Source organism: Ornithodoros turicata, unplaced genomic scaffold (assembly GCF_037126465.1).
Source record: "Ornithodoros turicata isolate Travis unplaced genomic scaffold, ASM3712646v1 Chromosome14, whole genome shotgun sequence".
Taxonomy (NCBI): Eukaryota; Metazoa; Arthropoda; class Arachnida; order Ixodida; family Argasidae; genus Ornithodoros; species Ornithodoros turicata.
In genome coordinates, this window is record NW_026999314.1 from 2,380,046 (window position 1) to 2,398,937 (window position 18,892).

At 47.0% G+C, this 18,892-nt stretch overlaps 1 protein-coding gene and 1 long non-coding RNA gene across 2 annotated transcripts; both read right to left on the reverse strand.

Moving 5' to 3' along the window:
* Positions 1-12,842: 12,842 nt before the first annotated feature.
* Positions 12,843-14,455, reverse strand: LOC135372303 (putative nuclease HARBI1). Its single transcript, XM_064605948.1, has 3 exons — positions 13,910-14,455; positions 13,394-13,507; positions 12,843-13,316 (listed from the first exon to the last, which is right to left on the reverse strand). Exons 1-3 carry the CDS (start codon positions 14,453-14,455, stop codon positions 12,843-12,845), a joined length of 1,134 nt encoding a protein of 377 aa, XP_064462018.1.
* Positions 14,456-16,898: 2,443 nt separating this feature from the next.
* On the reverse strand, positions 16,899-18,481 carry LOC135372285 (uncharacterized). The gene is made up of 2 exons (XR_010415939.1): positions 17,643-18,481; positions 16,899-17,044 (listed from the first exon to the last, which is right to left on the reverse strand). It is a non-coding gene; the product is annotated as an uncharacterized LOC135372285 (long non-coding RNA).
* Positions 18,482-18,892: the final 411 nt, after the last annotated feature.

The following is an 18,892-nucleotide window of genomic DNA, read 5'->3' on the forward strand; positions in this document are numbered from 1 at the left end:
TCTTCATGCCACAAATCGTACAATATTGTCATGCCTACGGGTACGAGCCCCGTGCGTCTGGTGGCATGACTGCAAAATATGAGACAGAGACTCATCAGCTCGGCAGCCGGCACGGCACGTCTTAGGTCCCTCCAACCCACGACCGGACCTGGTCCTGCACGGCATGGCATTCACCCGGACCTTTAGGGCATCAATGAATTGTCGTCCGGGCAAATTCCTAGTACCTTCACCGATCCATCGATGCGCGTACGGGACCAGGGCCACATTCGCCAAGGTCTTGCCGTCATTGGAAGAGTAGAGGACGGTTGCCCAATGTTTCTTGATGGCTTCAGTTGTGGAGAGGAGTTTGCCGGCATGGTACGAGGAAAACTTTGCTCGTCCGATGAGTTGCCGCATACTGCCGGTATGAATGAGCCTCGCGGACAACAGGGTGGGATGATTGGGACAAGCGCTGGAACCGTAGGCGTTGGAGAACGGGAATTGTAACTCTCATTGACGGGATTCCCAAGTCACCATGCGAAACTGGTGCATGAATAAACGATACCAGACAGTCATCGGGCAACCGCAGCCAACAACAAACAGCATTCTTCACACAAAGAACTAATCGGCAAAGCATCTTCGTCGTCCAGCGCCCCAAAACAAGACGATGGTAGAGTCTTTGTAGTAGATAATAACGTAGGACCACCATCCCCTGTTGGGGCTTTAGGGGTGCCTTCTGTACTCTTTTCAGCAATAGCCCGATATCTTGGACCAGAGGTGTAGGCCGGCCTTGCAAGTTGAAGGGGACGCCGAAATAACGCCAAGTAAACACTCGTCCCGCAGCAGGAATATCGGCTCCATGAACTTGAAATATCGTCTGGGTATCCACGCTCACCTTCGGCTCCTTGTACGCAGGAACCAGCAACACCGTAAAAGACTTTGAGATGTTAATATCCAACCCCTTCTGGTTGTTTCCCCTGCCGTTACCCCATACGCTGTGAGTTTGCTCCTCAGGCGCACGATCCTAATGTGGGAGAAAAGCGTCGAATGAGTAGAATGGTGTTTATTTGGCTAAAACGGAATGTCCCCCAAGGGGGGTAAAACAAAAATAGGCAAAGCACGGAGCTGCATGCCATGCGAGCCCAGAGAGCCGCATGGTTGGTGGCACTCAGACTCCGGTCTTTGACGTCTGATGTAAAAAGGAAGGGGTTAAAAACGGTAAAACTCGCGCATGCCTCATTAAAATTAACCCTGGAGAATCACATTAAAATCGAGTGGGAACATGGGGTCAAATTCTGGTGAACCTGCCCAGACAGATTAGGCTTCCTATAAGAGTTCTCGAGGCTAACCAGGCCACATCCGCCTTACTAAAGCCGAAATTAAAACAGACTTTCCGCGTAGTGGAACAAGTGAGGCCCCACGCACCAAACGCCACTCCCTCAATGAAAACTTGCTTATCAGGGAAACAGTGACGCAGTGGCTCGTACTTTACTCTCTTCTCAGACGTCTTCTTTTCTGAAGTCCCAGCACAATTATCCCAGGCCACGGCAACGTCCAGGATAGTCACCCGACCGGCTTTTTGTACTACGAGATCGGGTTTCAGGCGAACTCCCTTGGCTGTAAATACTTGCTCTTGGTCACCCTGGCCTGGGGATTGTACTGAGATATAAGTCGAGCCATCTGGTCGCATAAATAATTGTGGCGTTCAATGCGGGGACCATGAACGCGCTCACAAAATTGCAGGATGTGGGCAGGTGTCTCCTCTCCCTGCCTGCAGTGGTGGCAGAGCCGGTCTGTCGGGTCAGGTGCATGCTTGTTGGATAGCGCCCGACACGGGTATACTCCCGTTCTTAGGCGTAAAGCGCGGATCCGGTCACCATCTTTGAGGAGACGGGAATCCTCGATGAGCCAACTGTTAGCAAAAGGGTCGTTCTCATGCGCAAAGTTCGATCTAGTTTTGTAAGCATCTTTGATTTTACTGAACCAGCGATCGTGCGCTGCCTTAAGGATGTCGTTGAGCTCTCGAACACCAGTTATGCCCACGGGAATGTTGATGTATTGGCACAACTTGTGCATGTGGTCATTTAATATCGTGTTGAATATTATATCAACAAACTGGTTGCCGAGACGAAGTAATCGGGCCAGCAATTTCAACTGGACCTGGACGGCCACGAACGCCACTTGTAGCACTCCTAGGCCCCCTTTTCTTGAGGGCAACCACACATGTGACGAGGGAAAAGATCCCGGAAGATGCAAAAATTTCTTGACATGCCGCGCGTTGAGTTTATCGGTTTTCTCCACATGTCCTATGACGCCCAACGAGTTTGCGAGAATGTACAGCTGGCGCTGAACTACTAACTCCTTGAAGGCCCTTAGGCGCGGAAACGGTTTAAGTGCTGCTCTTGCAATAAGGTCCACGATGTCATTAGTCTTCGGATCGCTGAGAGCCGGCCCACTGTGGACATGAATTCGTAGTCCCAAATAAACGAGGGGGTTCTCTTGCTGGGTAGGGGATATGGAACATCCAGCTACGGCTATTGGTCTCACGTTATAGTCGAACCACCCGCGATCACTGGACCATGTCCAGCCGAAGTATTGTGTCTTGGCAGGATTGATTTTTAGCCGAACGTTGTCAAGGTACTGCTGCGTAAAACGAACTAGCTCTTGCAGGGCCTCGTGGTTATCCGATAACAGGAGCAAGTCATCGGCGAAAGCCATAGCCGCCGCCGATGCATCGCCCGCATGATAGCATTTATTTCGTGCAGGAGGTCAAGCACGCAGTTAAACAGGAATGGCGACAACGGGTCGCCCTGCTTGATCCCCCTCCTAACTGGCACCTGGACATTATCTGTAGCACCGCCAAGCCAGAACGTCGTGGCACAGCCTTCATACAAGTCCTGAAGAATGGATATATACTCCTCAGGAAGGGATCTGCCCCTTAGTGCAGAGAAAATGGCGTGATGCCCTATGGAGTCGAACGCCTTCCTGAGGTCCAGGCTCGCCACGTAGAGAGGTTGGTGTCTGCGCTTGGCGTGCCGCATGATGCCCTGAAGTAGCAAGAGGTTTGACCCGGTGGAGGGATCGTCTTGGAATCCGCTCTGCAGATCGTGAAAGGAGCCTTCGGTCGAGAAACGTCTCAATAGAACTCGGCTGTACAAACGTAGCAAGACAGGGCCAACAGTGATGGGCCGGAAATCCGTAGGTCCAGCAGGTCTGGACTTCTTTGGCACAAACACCGTCTTGGACCGCTTCAGTTCATCAGGAACTACGCCATATCTTAGGAAGTTGTTGAGAATGCAGCACAAGATCTTAACTGGAATTAGCTTGATCATTCCCACAGGTATGCCATCAGGCCCCGGCGCAGCATTCACATTGGTCATAAACAGGCAGTGCTGAACTTCATCCTCGGAGACAGGAGCCACAGGTACACATAGACGTCCAGGCAACTGTGGCACGGAAATAGATCGAGGGAAAGGTGTAGACATGATGCCATCAAATTCTTCGTGTATGGCATCCAAGGTGACAGGTGCACCTTCAGAATCTTTCGTAGACAATTCATGGAGTAGGACCTTAGGGCCCTTCCGATACAACCTTTGGTGTTCAAGGTATCGTTGTCGTCTTCTCTCCTGTCTGTTCCTAGGAGCCTTGGTCGCTGGAGCTTTAGATTTATTCTTAGATATTCGGGGGACAATCCCAAAATGCTTATAGATGGTCTCCAAGTCCCGCATCTGGATAGGTCCGGTGCACATCCGCCGGATGGTAGCCTCTTCGAACTCGGATCCCTCTAAACCAGAGATTAAGGTCTCACCGATATCGACTGGAGGAGGCAAGTTGGTGGGGGCCACGTTTTCGGGTAAAGGCCCAGTAGAACACAGTAGTTTCCCCTGCCGTTACCCCATACTTTGTGAGTTTGCTCCTCAGACGCACGATCCTAATGTGGGAGAAAAGCATCGAATGAGTAGAATGGCGTTTATTTGGATAAAACAAGAATGTCCCCAAAAATGAGGTAGGATGGACTAAGCCCGTGATTGCGTGCCATGCGACACCCAAGGGCTGTCGGTGGCACCCATCTCCCGCTCTTGAGGTCCAGGTAAAAAAAATAAAATAACCTTCCAAGTTACTAAAACCCAAGCAAAATCCAATTAAAATAATCGGCAGGAAACCGAGTGGACAATCAAAGGGAGAATTGAGTCGCTAAACCATGCGCACAAAGCGACTTAAACAAATTAGGCTACCAAGAAGTGTTTTGGACGCCAGCCATGCCACGTCTGCCTTAGTGAAGCCGAGGGCCTGACACACTTTACGGGTTTAGGAACAAGTAAGTCCCCTCGCGCCGAACACCAGGCCAGCTACCGTAACTGCTTTTCCTGGAAAGCACTATCGAAGCGGCTCACATTTGCTGACTTTTTCGCTAATTTTCCTCTCCAGGGTAGAAACCGCGCTGTCCCATACGATCGCCACGTCAATGATCGTAATTTCATCCTTGTCCTGCAAGACAATATTCGGCTTCAACCTTAAACCCTGGGCCGAAAACACTCGCTCTTGAAACACCTCGGCCTGAGGATTATACTACTTCTTAGACAGCCGCACCACTTGGTTGCAAAGAAAATTGTGCCGTTCGACACGTGGGCCATGAACCCTCACAAAATTGTAGAATGTGCGCCGGTGTGTCTTCAGATTCGTGACAGTGGTGGCAAAGCCTTTCCTTAGGATCCGCTGCGTGCTTGTTGTAGGGAGTCTTACAGGGATAAATCCCCGTCCGTAAGCGCAGCGCTCGAATACGGTCACCATCTTTTACGTGCCTCGTATCAGCGTTGTGAAGAACAGAAGGACTGAAAGCGGGTCTAAGTAATAGCTTTAATCAGAACAAGTGAGCGAGACCACGAACCCGAGAGCGAGACCGCAATTCGGTTAACTGAAAGAAAAAGTAGGCGTCTTTACATGAAGGCGACATAAGTCAACTAGGCGAGATAGGTCGATCTCCCCTCTCCATGTAAACCCGCCTACATCGACCTAAAGGGGACGTCGACGCAGCAGAAATAAGTCACTACGTTGGGGTAGATCGGCCGACTGGAGTCGTCTTGCCTTTGCCATGTAAACCGTGCAAGTCGACTGTGCCGACGGTTTCCGCTACGTCAGAACCGCATCTCGGCGCCGTGCTCCGCCCGCAACTCAGAAAATAAACATGGCGACGGACACGGTTGACGTTCCCGCCGGTGAAAGCGTTTCAAGCCGGCAGCGTTGTGTATGGACGGAGCAAAACAAGACTCGTTCCAGGTGTACATTTATTGACTGGGACTTGGTACAAGGCTTTAATAGTTCTGGGCGCAGTAAAGGAAGTCACACACTGATAAAAGAGTATGCAATTGCAAAGTGACCACTTTAGTGCCTTGGCGGCGCTGTCATCGACTGAGTCGACTGAATTGTCCGGTAGACTAAGGCGCATCGCTTCCTGCCATGTAAACAGTCCCAAGTCGATCTTTGCGATCAGTCGACTGTTGCTTCGACGTATTGATTGATTGATTGATTATGTGTTTAATGGCACAAAGGCAACAAAGGCCATAGAGCGCCAAAACTATGCTGAGTGTGTCGGAGACGATTATGGGAAAGATGATGTGAGAGAGAGTGTGGTAGTTAAAACCTATCTACAGGTATGAGCGATGAGCGATGATTGATTGACCAGGATAAGAGAGAGGGGGATGACGATAGCAAGCGAGCATGGCAGTTAAAAGCTATCTACAAGTGTGACAATGAGATATTTACATGAGGAGTTCGGTGATAATGGATAAAAGCGGAGCAATGGTTATCATCTACATCTGACTAAGAAACCCACACGTGGTCAAAAATTTGATTACGTTATCAAACGGCACAAGAGGGGTGTCACCCAGTAGAAGGGCTGGGTGGAGTGGGACATGGTATCTGTAGAATACGGTGAAATACTGTTGGCGTTGGTGTTCGAAGTGAGGGCAGGATGCCAGTACGTGCAAGACAGTCAAGCTGTCACCGCAGTGCGCACAAGCTGGCGGATCCTGACCTCTGAGTAGGTGGTGATGCGTGAGCCATGTGTGTCCAATCCTCAATCTCGCGTAAAGAACTTCGGATGATCTGTTGATGTGTTCAGTCCGATGCGGGGGAGAAACGTGTGGCTGTGTGAGGTGTAGCTTGTTATTTTCTTCCATGTCCCACTCCTGCTGCCACTGTGTGCTGACAGCTCTCTTTAACACTGGCAGGATGCACCCATGGCTGGCATGGCTGGCTGGCTTCGACGTATGCACCCATGTAAACGTGCCTAGTGAAAAGTGCATTCAGGTCAGCTGGCCACCAGCTCCTCTTTTTCTTCCCATACGAATTTCAGCAAGAATGAAGCCACCTGTTTGCTAGTTGGTCGTTCATGTGGGCAAACGAAGGTTTCAACTTGTACCTATTGATGATATCCTGAGTGGCAGCGCCCATGCGCCTCCTGAATCATTCTCGCTAGATCATGAGGGTCCGTAATCCCCATAAGAGGATACCGATGTAATGGCAGAGTGCATTCATGTGGGTGCTCAGAACCTCATTGAAGATGTTGTCCACGAATGGGTCACCAGCCGCTGAAGACGCGCCAAATATTTAATTTGAACTTGCGAGTCCACAAATGCTAACTGTAGAACACCTAGGCCGCCCCTCCTGCAGGGCATCCAGATGTGAGACGACGGGAAGGGTCCGAGAAGGTGAAGCATCTTCTTGGCCTGACGCATATGCACCTTGTCGATTTTTTCGGTATGGGTAATTACTCCAAGGGAGTTGGCCATTGTGTATAGTCTTCGTTGTACTACGAGCTCCTTATAACATCGTTTCTTTCGTTAACTTTACTAACTTTAACTAACTTAACTTTCGTTAACTCATCGTTAACTTTCGTAATCTCTTCTGCCTTTTCGTCTATGAGCGAAGGCCCACTGTGGATATGTTCTTGAGCCCTAGGTATGTAAGGGGCTCCTCACGTGTCACCGGTTTTACCATACACCCAGTCACTGTAATTGGGGCAACGCTATAATCAAACCAGCCTCGATCTGTGGACCATGTCCACCCAAAATACTGAGTTTTCGAAGGGTTAAGCTGGAGCTGGACTTGTCCCAGATATCGTTCCGTTATGGTGATTAGTTCTTCCAAAGATTTGTGGTTATCTGAGAACAGTAGGAGATCATCAGCGAACGCCATTCCAGCTGCTGATGTGTTACCAATATGGAAACCCAGTCCCGAATTGTTGAGCTCATGGAGAAGTGGATGTAAGACGCTGTTGGACAAGTAGGGCGACAAAGGGTCGCCCTGCTTGATGCCTCTTCTCACCGGGATTTCAATGCCGTTGGAGGAACCCTGAAGTCGGAAGGTGGTGGTGCATCCGTCATGTAAGTCCTTGATGATGATCGTGTAATCCTCTGTTAAAGACCGGCCCCTGAGTGCTTCAAAGATTGCATGATGGCGGACTAGATCAAAACCTTTACGATGATCCAGACTAGACGCGTATAGCGGCCCATGTTTCCTTTTGGCGTAATGCGTCATCCCCTGGAGCAAGAGTAGACTGGTGCCCGTACTCTTGAAAGCCCCGAAAGCCCTGCTGCAAGTCATGGAAGCCTCCAAAAGCGACGATTCTGTTCAACAGAATCTTGCTGTACACCCTCAGTAGCATAGGTGATATTGTGATTGGCCGGAACTCTGATGCCCTGACAAGGTTCGCCTTGTTGGGTACAAACACTGTTTTTGACCTTTTTAGTTCTGGGGGAACCGTTCTGAAGACCAGGGTAAAACGTAAAACGTGGGTTACAAAAAGTCGATTAGTATTCATAAAACACAAAAACAACTTATATAAGAAGTGGAGGATGCACCCTGAGAATATGACTCTCCGCGTTCGCTACGCTAAATACAGTAGTATATTAAAAAGGGTACTTAAAGCTCAGCTACGCCGATTTTCGAGTGTTACAGAATGGAATGGTACTCACACGATGTGTTCATAAGGGAACACTGATTATGTGTGCAAAATAGTTATCCCAAACTCCTCGCGGTTTTTCGAAAAAGTGAATTTTTAGTTTCACTGACATTCCGTCTTGTGGCCCGCAAACGCTGTGTCGACGACACATTCGTGGTCTGTCGGTGCTCCGGCTTGGCATGACATTTGGCTTGGTTTCTTCCGCCAAGCTGGCCAGTTTCTTCTGTCGAGCCGTCTGCTGCGCAAATTGACATTGGGGAAGTGATAAACAGTTCGCAATTAGGGAGCCGATACATTTCTGGACTTCACTGAACCCACGACGAACGTGAGTTTTGCTTACTTCGACTGCAAAGCATTTGCTAGGCCAGTACAGACTGCCTGGTGTGTTTCGTGTTCTGTGCTGCGTGCCGAGAATGCGTGAGCGTTGTGCTCCCGTCTGCAAGAACACTTCAGCATGCAGTTCCAATGTTTCAAACCACGACTTTCCGAAAGGCGAAAGAAAAAGCTATTGACTGCAACAATCGGTTACAACTCCGACTGGGTGCCACCTTGGAAAGCAGCGATTTGATCGTTCATCTGGCTCATACGAATGTTACGGAAGCAATGCGCAACTTGTTTCACACGAAGCCGAAGATGTCTCGTCCGGGATGCTGTGCCAATCTTATCTGCAGCAGGAGATTGCAGGGGCAGGACTAGGCATCAGATAAAGGTAAGACGCGTAATGTTAGACAAGTCAGTCATGCGGTGCAAATGCCATCACATAGAAAAGAAAAATACGCCATCTGTCAGTTACTGCGTCATCCTTTAGAGATTAGGCCCCAGCTGGTGTATTCTCAGTACAGATTTGGAATTGCCTTATTCGTCAAATGATTTCGCAGGCATTCTGGCACCACCGAGAACCTACCTGGTCTACCTTGGTGGACCACCGAGAAGCTTGCACTCCATGTCTTAACTATCACCGTCTGAGTTTCAAGCTGAAGGCTGTCACCATTGCCAACCAGACGCCCCTTCAAAGTTCATCTGTGTTCGATGACGGAACAGTGACACCTGGTACTGAGACATTTAATTTTCTGATGAATCAAGTGCATTGCGTCACTTGTGCTCCACTTCTTGTGTTCGTATACCCTTGCTGTTGCTCGCTAGCTTAGAACAACCATTGCCTGAGGTGTTTATGTTTTTACTCCAGCGCTTTCAGAGTACATTTAAGCAGTTTCATCGTATCATATGCACGGCAACACACCTTGCGTATTTTGAGTAATGTATAAATAAATTGTTGGCTCAGCTGTTGTATTTTGGTCACAAATAAGGTGTTCTTCCAGAGCCCTCAAGGGCAGTTAAGCAGTTTCATGTGTGCGACAGCACATACCTTTTCGCAGTTTTGAGTAAGGTAAATCGAAATCTTCCAGTTGATGTGTTTCGGTCATACATTATGTTTTTCGAGAAGTTTTGAGGATTACATTCAAAAAGCATCATGTGTGCAATAGTACATTCTTTTTCTCAGGTGAAGTAAGGTAAATCTGTCCGCTGTTGTCCTCTGGCATTGCAGCAGAAGCTTGTGTTTCATTCAAAACTTTTTTTATGCCTTTCTGTAGCTGCTGTACTAATATTGTGAGTACAGAGACATTCCTGCACAACATATCGGACCATCTTGTGTGCTATTGTTGGTATGCTCTGCAGAAATATATTGATAATGTTAATTATTCAACGACTTCAGCTAACATTTACATTCTTACTTCCAGGTAAACCTGTCACGCAGATGCCCTACCCCTTGGTATGCTTAGTTCAAGATTGTACCGAAACAATCCACCTGGAGCATTATTTTTCAATTGGCAGTGGCATTACTATCACAACACATCACACACTGCATGTCTAAGGTGCGTGTACTATGCATCAAACCTATTCTAAGGTACAGGGGAGCTGGTACGCAATTACAACATGAAACAACTCACACAGATATCCTAAAGTCATGCCTTTTCCTCTGCGCCTCGGGTTTCATGTTGTTATCCTCACGTGCAGCTTATTTCGCCTGTGCTGCGCAGCATGAGCAAAAGCACATATTGTTTTTGGTCACATGACACGGGACATAAATACAGTGAAACCTTCCTATGGTGGACACCCGCGGTGCAGCCAAAGCGTGTCCTACTTATAGAGGTGTCCGAGTTACAGAATATGTGGGAAACAAAAAATGGAAAATATCACAGCTGTGTTGCCAGAAATGTCCCTCTTCAATTTATGTTCCTTAGTGGTACCTGGTGGTAGTGGTACCTCTACCCACTCTTCACTGATAATTATTACTGATTTTGGTAGATTCAATTCGATTCAGATCCCACTCAATGGCATTACCTCTGGAGCTTTTCGAGCAGCGAGGACTTTTCTCTGAAGCGTCAGCCCGCTTTTCAATGCTTTGGTGCATTGCGCGTTCAAAGGCTCTAGACAAACCGAAGACAAGTGCTCACACAAAGAATTACAATGTAGACTGACAGCAATTGTTTTTGGACTCGAAAAACTAAAACAACAAAATGCTGAGACCAGTATAGGGGAAAAAAGGGGCGAAAGTCAAGGCCACTGGCTCATTTTGGGTCTTTTTGGTGCAAAGATGGGCGGAGATTGAGGTAGTTTGGCCAGGGTTTTGTCCGACTTAGCAGAGAAAACCCTGTCCTACTTCCGGGACAGGAAGGTGTCCGACATAGAGAATTTCGTTCCCATGTAGTTTCAATGGGAGCCTGCCCGTGCAATGAAATCATGGGGAGTTGTCCGAGGTAGGGAGGTGTTCGACTTTGGAGGTTTTACTGTACTATACAGCATTCTACATCACGTAATCTAACAGTTGTTCACGTTTGGATGTTTTAGCCATGGAATTTACCCTGCATTCACCATACCATGTCCAAACACGAACAACTGTTAGACAGCAGCATGTACTGTTGCCGTATAGCACTTGTGGCCTGCGTCCTGTGATCGGAAACAGTGGTATCTTTTTCTGCTACAACCGGTAAACTACAGTAAAGATTTAGAAATACTGTGTCATACCATAAAGCACTATGGGAAATGGCAGTCATTAGAACGGGGGACATGTGCTACGGTGAAATTTTTTGCAGTGTGTGCTGTACCACGTAATGCACTGCAGGCCCACCACAGCATGGTAACGCTCTGAATACTGATTTGCTCAAAAAAGGAACGTGTGCGTTTCTTGTACTAACTTCCCCTTATGCAAACTAGTAGAAAAATGTTTTCAGCCAATGGGGAAGGAGAGGACATCATTCTGGAGTCTCGTTGACCTACAGTGTGTTGTGTGTGAAGGTCATTTTGAAGAGTGTAGGTGGTACAAGACTGTGTTCCCACATTCTTCGCAGTGTTGACTAATAACTGTAATAAAGTAGAGGGTACATTGGTTGCCTCATATATTTGTGTCATGGCAAAGTACGTAGAGATACATCTGTTTCAACATGCAGGTGCCAAAACTGCTTTTTGTGCCTAAAATATGACAAATAGTTGTCTGTTCAACACCACTAATGATGTGCCGGCCTCCTAATCGGCCGAGGACGCCAGTAACTTGGTGGCAGGGTACAAGTTGCTTGGACACGCCGTCTTCCGCGAGGGACGTTAAATACGGGGTTGCCGTGTGATGAGCTTTCATCGCACGTTAAAGAACGCTCAGGTGGGCAAAAGCAATCCGCAGACCGACCGATGTGGCGTCGCTCATGATCTCAGTTGTCTCGCGACGTAAACCCCCAATTTAGAATTTAGATGTGCCGGCCTCCATGACATGTCTGTGACATTCCAAAGTGATTAACAAGTCCCATAGATGTGTGCAATGCTGAAGATGACTGTGTACCTTCTATGGATTCTTGTTTCAAGAAAAGTACTGTGTGATTTGCTAACGGCGCCTGGCTGTACCTTCACAATTCTACATAAAAATATGTAAAGTTTATGGAAGGAAACACCACGAAGGTCCATAGCGAACAACCCTGAGACGAGGGATAGGAGGGGACATACACAATGTCTCAACATAGTGTGTGTGTATGTCCCTTCTTGTATCTCCTCTTCAGGTCTCGCCATCATGGAGACTATCACCAGCTCGCTTACTGTTGAGCCGTTCTTTCAACGATTAAGGTCACTTTCATGAACTGGATGGCAGACAACGTGCTGTCGATAAAAGGAATAATGGAAGGAGCTCAATATGATCCTTAGGCTGCAGCAGTCTACATCCACACTGAGCACATTAGCGTAGAAATAAATTATGTGGCCATTCGGCAGCTGTCGATTATGTAAAAGACAGACAGGTGACGTTAACATGGGTATATCTCGGTCCTGCTATTGCAGCAGTCTACATCCACACTGAACACATGAGCGTAGAAATAAATTATGTGGCCATTCGGCAGCTGTCGATTATGTAAAAGACAGACAGGTGACGTTAACATGGGTATATCCCTGTCCTGCTATTGCAGCAGTCTACACCCACACTGAACACATGAGCGTAGAAATAAATTATGTGGCCATTCGGCAGCTGTCGATTATGTAAAAGACAGACAGGTGACGTTAACATGGGTATATCTCTGTCCTGCTATTGCAGCAGTCTACATCCACACTGAACACATGAGCGTAAAAATAAATTATGTGGCCATTTGGCAGCTGTCCATTATGTGCAAAAGAGATTAAAGCACTAGGCTTATATGTATACACACACATTCACTGTATCTATCTAAGTGTGAATGATGCTGTTGTCAGTTGTAGGATAATAGACAAACATCTTGCAATACAACAAAGAATAAAGCATGAACTACGGACACTTACATTTGTACACATATAAATTATACTGTCATGCGACAGATGTCATGCTAATGATTCTGGTTTAGCAGTCAGACTGCACGTCTCTAGATAAATAAATACTGCCACATCGTGCTCAGTGGGTAAAATAGGTTGCGATGATATTTGAACGGAATGATGATCCACTTCCTTGGGGAGGAATTTGGTATTCTTCAGTGTCAGATGTGTCAGCGAGGGAGTAGATTTCATCGCTGCTGTCATCGTCGCTGCTCGAGGTATCGTCTTCCTCATCTGAAGAAGTCTGCCTCTTAGATGAAACTGTCTGGTGAATGCATGTTTTGCGTGACCAACCATAGTGTGTTTTTGCAAGGTTGTGGAGAACACACACAGCGACTATGACAGCCTTTGCTGTTTCCAGCCTGGCTTCCAGTTTTCTGATGAGGCAACGGAACTCGTTTTTCAGTTGCCCGATGACACGTTCAATGAGCTGCCTAGTTTTGCGGTGTGCGGCGTTGAATCGCTCTTCTCGTTCAGCTCGAGGTCTCAGGAGTGGTGTCAGCAGGTACTCTGTTGTTGCATAACCGTTGTCTCCAAGAACTCCATGTATTGCCTGTTGACAGCCAGAACATTTACATTCAGTCACTTCCTGAAATACCTCCCTGAGATAGCAATAAAGAAGTGCCTTACACCAGAGGAACATGTCCTGTGGAGCTCAGACTCCTGCCATATCCTTGAGTCGTGAGCGCTTCCTCGCCACCGCGCAACGACGTTTGTGATAGCCTCTTTTGCGTCACACACTAGCTGAAAGTGATGAACAGAACTAGTTACGTACACCAAGGAGAGACGGTTCAGTATATTGACATCATCTTGTGGACTTTGTCTCTTCAAGTAAAAAATAAATAAATTTTTTACCACATTTGCCATCACCAAAGGTCGGCTCATTGTAAAATGGATATGTAACAGCCAATAATGAGTAATTACATGTCGATTTCTCTGCAACATTCTAGTTGAAATCTCACATTTTCTGGGCATGACCACGCCGCCCTGTGACTACAAAATGTTCACAAATTTTCTTGGAACAGTAATTTACAGTGTACAGCTTCAACATATGTGGTGTGTGTTCTAGGGAGAAGATTACAGGCAGGGGAGATTTTAAGGTAACACTCATCTCTGTGCTCTATTGTACTCATTTTAGTAACGTACCTGCATGTTCAGGGAGTAGTACCCCTTTCTGTTTATGTACACTTGTGCAACTTGTCCACCGGGGCTTTTAATGCGAATATGCGTGCAATCTATCACGCCAACGGTGAACGGGAAGCCAAACCTCCTCAGGAACTGAGTCTTTTCGTCTTCTTGCTCAGCTGGGAGCACGGGAAACTTGATAAAGTGAACTCGCCTGCTGGCCAGGGCTACTGAAATTCTACGCACTATCCGCGATTGCGTAGGCTGACTAAAGCCGTGAATATGGGAGGCGTCGTCTTGGTAGGAGCCTTTGGCGGAAAGTCGCAATGTATCCAGCACTTGCAAGTCTGGTGGTATCGCATTGTTGAACTCACTCGCTTGCAAATCAGGACGCACCACCTCAATGATGTATCGTACAGTATCCTTTGAGAAACGGTACCGGCGCCTAAAACCCCTATCACTCCATGTTCTAAAGGGGTCTAAGCGGTCCCTTATCGACCTTGTCATAGGGTATGACTCAAAATCCTGGAGTTGTTGAATTTCGTCTAGTTCCCGAAGTTCGTTCATTGTCTCGAATGAATCCTCACTTTTAGCAGACGACAGCGTCGCGCGTTGCGTGAGCGCAACATTATAGAAGTTTTTGGAGCGAAATCCGTATTTTTTATAGGAACACATACCTTTCGATACACTCTCACATATGTTGCGTTTCAATACTTTGCCTTTCAGTTTCATAATTCGTTACGTGACCCGATCGTTACATAGCAGACGAACACGTGAGCGCGAAATGGCAGCGAAGCGGGTAAGATCAGAGAATTGGGACTTTTCCGAAAAGCTCTACGTCGCCAAACTTGTTTTAGAGTATGTTACCGTCGTAGAAGACAAATCTGCGGACGGACGTACTGTAAGCAAAAAAAAAGGAAGCATGGCATGCCATAACGGAGCGTTTCAATGCAATGACTGCGTTCGGGCCGCGATCACAAGATGCAATAAAAGGACAGTGGAAGCGCCTGAAACTGGCCGCGAAAGAAAACGTCCGAAAGTGCCAGAGCGAACACCGCGGTACTGGCGGAGGCCCCGAATTTCAGTTGTCGGTGATCGACAAACCCATTTGGGATGCTCTACCGCAGGAATTCTCGAAGGACACAAACGAGTTCGACGACGACGCAGTCGCTGCGGCAGATACTGAACCTAAGATAATATGCAAGTACAACATTTATTTGCTAATAATATTATCCGTTTCGTGCAGCCAGACCTCAGAAGTAGTAGTGGGAAACCAAGGAGCTCCCAGGTTTCTAAATTTACTTTACCAGCCCAGGCAAAAATTTTAGCTGGAATCCTTACTGGACCCTCTTGAAAATTAAAATGGAACAATTTTGGTCTTCAGGTGGACCTACTTAGGATTCAGCTCGAATTTCTGCCAGGGACACTATGCATGACATGTTTCGTCAACATAAACATGCATTCCATTCAGCAGCCCCACCCTGTCTGTACCGAACACCAACACTGAGACCCAGCCCCCTACACCACTGGCCATTGACAGTACCCTGACACCATCACCGCGTGGAACACAGCAGTGCAGGTAGGCATCATGGTAAAGTGGTTCCCAGTGGCTCTCAAGTTCTCAGTCAGTCAAGCTTAGATTATTATGAGGCTGAGGTGTTTCTGTGAGCTACTGCAGTAAAAAATGCCTCATAAGCATGTTGTCAGGGGAATAACTGAAAGAAGGTTAACATACAAAACTGAATTTTTCATGTCATGCATATGTGAGGCATATGGTACATGATTTAGCAGTCGTCCCACCCAGATCTTGTCTGCACTCCTACCCCAGCCCAGTTGTTTCTCAAGAGCCATTTGCATGGTAAACGCCGCCATGAAACACCTTTGTTGCGACCATACGTCTCCGAGCTTTCCATTACAAAACACAAACATAGGAACCTACGCCCTAACCCCAAACATAACCAACACGGGTAACAGACTCCCAGCTCCCAGTCACCTGGTACAGCGCCATCTAGATTTTCTCTCGCTAACTTCTCGTAGAGCGCAAAACAAACAAAACTAAAACAGGAAAAACAAAAAAACACACAAAAAAACGAAAGCCTCCTCATCCTTTTGGAATCTTTCCTGTCGTCTGCTACTTTCCCTCTCTTCCCTCAACCATCTCGTGACAATGTGAATAATGCGCATGCGTTGTGGTCAAACCTTTGGCAAGCGCTTCAGAGCAGGAGTGATCGATTTAAACCCGACGTCACTAAACCGATGGTTTAAGTCGGTTGGTGAATACGGATAAGCATGTCTAACGCAAAAGCAGTATGCGATCGACCCGTACGTGTTTATTTGCGAAACTGTGTGGTATAGAACAATGCGCACACTCAAGTAAACATGCAAAAAATACGTATAAGGGCCCTCGATCTACATGCCGCGATGCGCTCTACGAGATAAACAACACACTACAAAACTACATCCAACACTTTTTGTGCGGGGCAACTCTAATGAGCACTTTCATATAACCGACGAATGGTTTAACGAATGCAGTTCCAGTGTTCACGATACATTCCTACGTCGGTCATTGCGGTCACGCTATGATGCTGCACAATATACAGGGTGTCCACGCTAAGTGTGAACAGATTTTTTAAAAATATATCAATCACTTTTTCCGAGATTAAATCAATTGCAATATAGCATATGCTCAAGGGCACCCTATTGGAAATTCCTACTTGACTCCATATGGTATTATGACACCAGGTCCTACATGATGAAGGAACCTACATACAAATAGGATCCTCTTTAATTGTGGGTCCTACATGCAAATGCGATCCTACATACAAACAGGATCCTATTTGGTTGTGGGACCTACATGCAAATGCGATCCTACATATTAACAGGATCCTATTTGATTGTGGGACCTACGTTGGGTCCTACATGCAAATAGGTTCAAGTCTCTCGTTGTGATCCCGTATAATTTGTGCACCCTATTGTGCTGTGTATATTAGGAAATAACAAATCATGCAGCTTCTATTTTTTATTTTTTATTGATATCGTTCATCATCCCTGTGACATGTCTGTTGAACAATCACACTCTTGCCTGATGTACAGCGTCTTCAACACCTTTACAGATCATGCTAGATGACAGCTCTAAGATATATTTCTTGTAGGCATCTGAAACAATAAAGTGAGTTAGGAAGCTAGATTTAACAAGGGATAATACATTATGTGTCACATAAAATATGCCAAACTCGTGCACAGGTTAACCAGACTTCCCACATATGCTGTTACTTGAGGTCCAAAGACAATGGCTTTGTTTGTTAGCAGTAAGATCAATTAACTATGACAACTGGGGCTACAGCAAGGGTGTCAGTAAGGCATTACCTGAACAGGGTGAAAACAATGCACGTTGAGTTATAATATCCGCAACTATTTACATTCTGTCATATTCCTTCCACACTCGGGGAAAATATGCATGACACAAGCTGAGTTATTATGAATTAATAACCAAAAAAGGAAGATCTGTATCTTTAGAGCACCGGTACCCTGTAGCAGGGCCGCAGAAGCATCACACATGATATCAACCTGATGTTAAGTGATGATACAGGTTAACCAACAGGGTAAGAGCACAAGATTACAGATGGAGGATAAGGAAATAGGTAACAATAGGGTAATAATCGCACTGAGCGGATAAAGTTATAGGAACCCACACGCTAGGAAGAATACAAAGCAAAAGGTGCACGAAACATGGCATTACATGCACACAACTAACCTTCAATTCACGAAATCCAACAGCTTTCGGTCTTCCAAGATACACACACAGAAACAGGTCCAGATACCACTAGTAAGGCATGAAATACAGTCACAGCACTGCGGGGCACCAAAACCACCAAAACTACGACGAAAGACGCTTCCCGAACGAGAGCTCTCTGGACATGCGTCCGAACGCTTCTATGATTTCCCTTCCAAATGAGCTGGAGGAATTCCAAGCTCCAACGGCGCCACCTGGCTGTAACGGCTCTCTCCACCATGCTCTCCTCGCGCTACATCCAGAAAGCAGAAAGTCGCGCGTACGGGTGACCAGTGCCATTGGAAAGAGGACGTTTTTCCCGTCAAAATAAGTCTTCAATCACATTTCTACGCCAACAAACAACCGACATCGAAAAAAATGCCCCCAGCCCCATGTATAACGAGCCGCTTTTGCCATGTTTGTCCTCACTCGAGAATGGAGAGAGATAAAAAGATCCCGCAAGTTTCTAGCCGTTCGGTGTTCGGAGTGCACGAATCCATTAATAGGTGATTCAGATCTCCCACAGGGTTCAAACCTAAAAACAGGGACGAAGGTGCGCAGAAGGAGAGTCAGCCTAAGGAATTTCGGGAATAACGCCATAACCTGTAGTAAATAGACGGAAGGTGCGAATTGAAAAGTTGTAGAGCAAAGAACGAAGAACACGCATGCAAAATTTCCAGTAAATTGGACGTTAGGTAAGCGAGATTACGGCACTAAAGGAACGGCACCCACGGAAGCGTCTCCGAGCGGCGTCAGCCAGACTTGCTGGCGCCAGTGCCATGACCCTCCAACTGCAAAGCCCATATCTGGGGAACGGAGAGTCTCGCGCTTACGGGAGTAAAGCGGTTGGAAAGAGCACGTCAAGAGCTTCAAAACTATGTCAAACACGACTCTGTAGGTGCGATGGAAACGGTTTTAGGGGAAAAACAGCCGGCAGTCCCATGTATTGGGAGGAGTGTAAACACGGAAACCGGTAGCTCGAGAACCAGAAGACTTTGACAGCTGTAGTAAATTTTGCCACGTTCACCGAGTTGAGGCGAGTACACTCTAGAAAGATGAAAACTGTCCGACGAGGGCTTCCGTCCGAAAAAGGGCATCAAAGCTTAAAAAAACAGAGTTACGAACGCGTCTCTGCCCACAACCCCCGAACCGCTAAAGACCGACTCATGGTTCCATTTGACCGATCGTAGAGCGACTCAAGTCCTACTAGGACGGAAATTCTGGCGTCGACA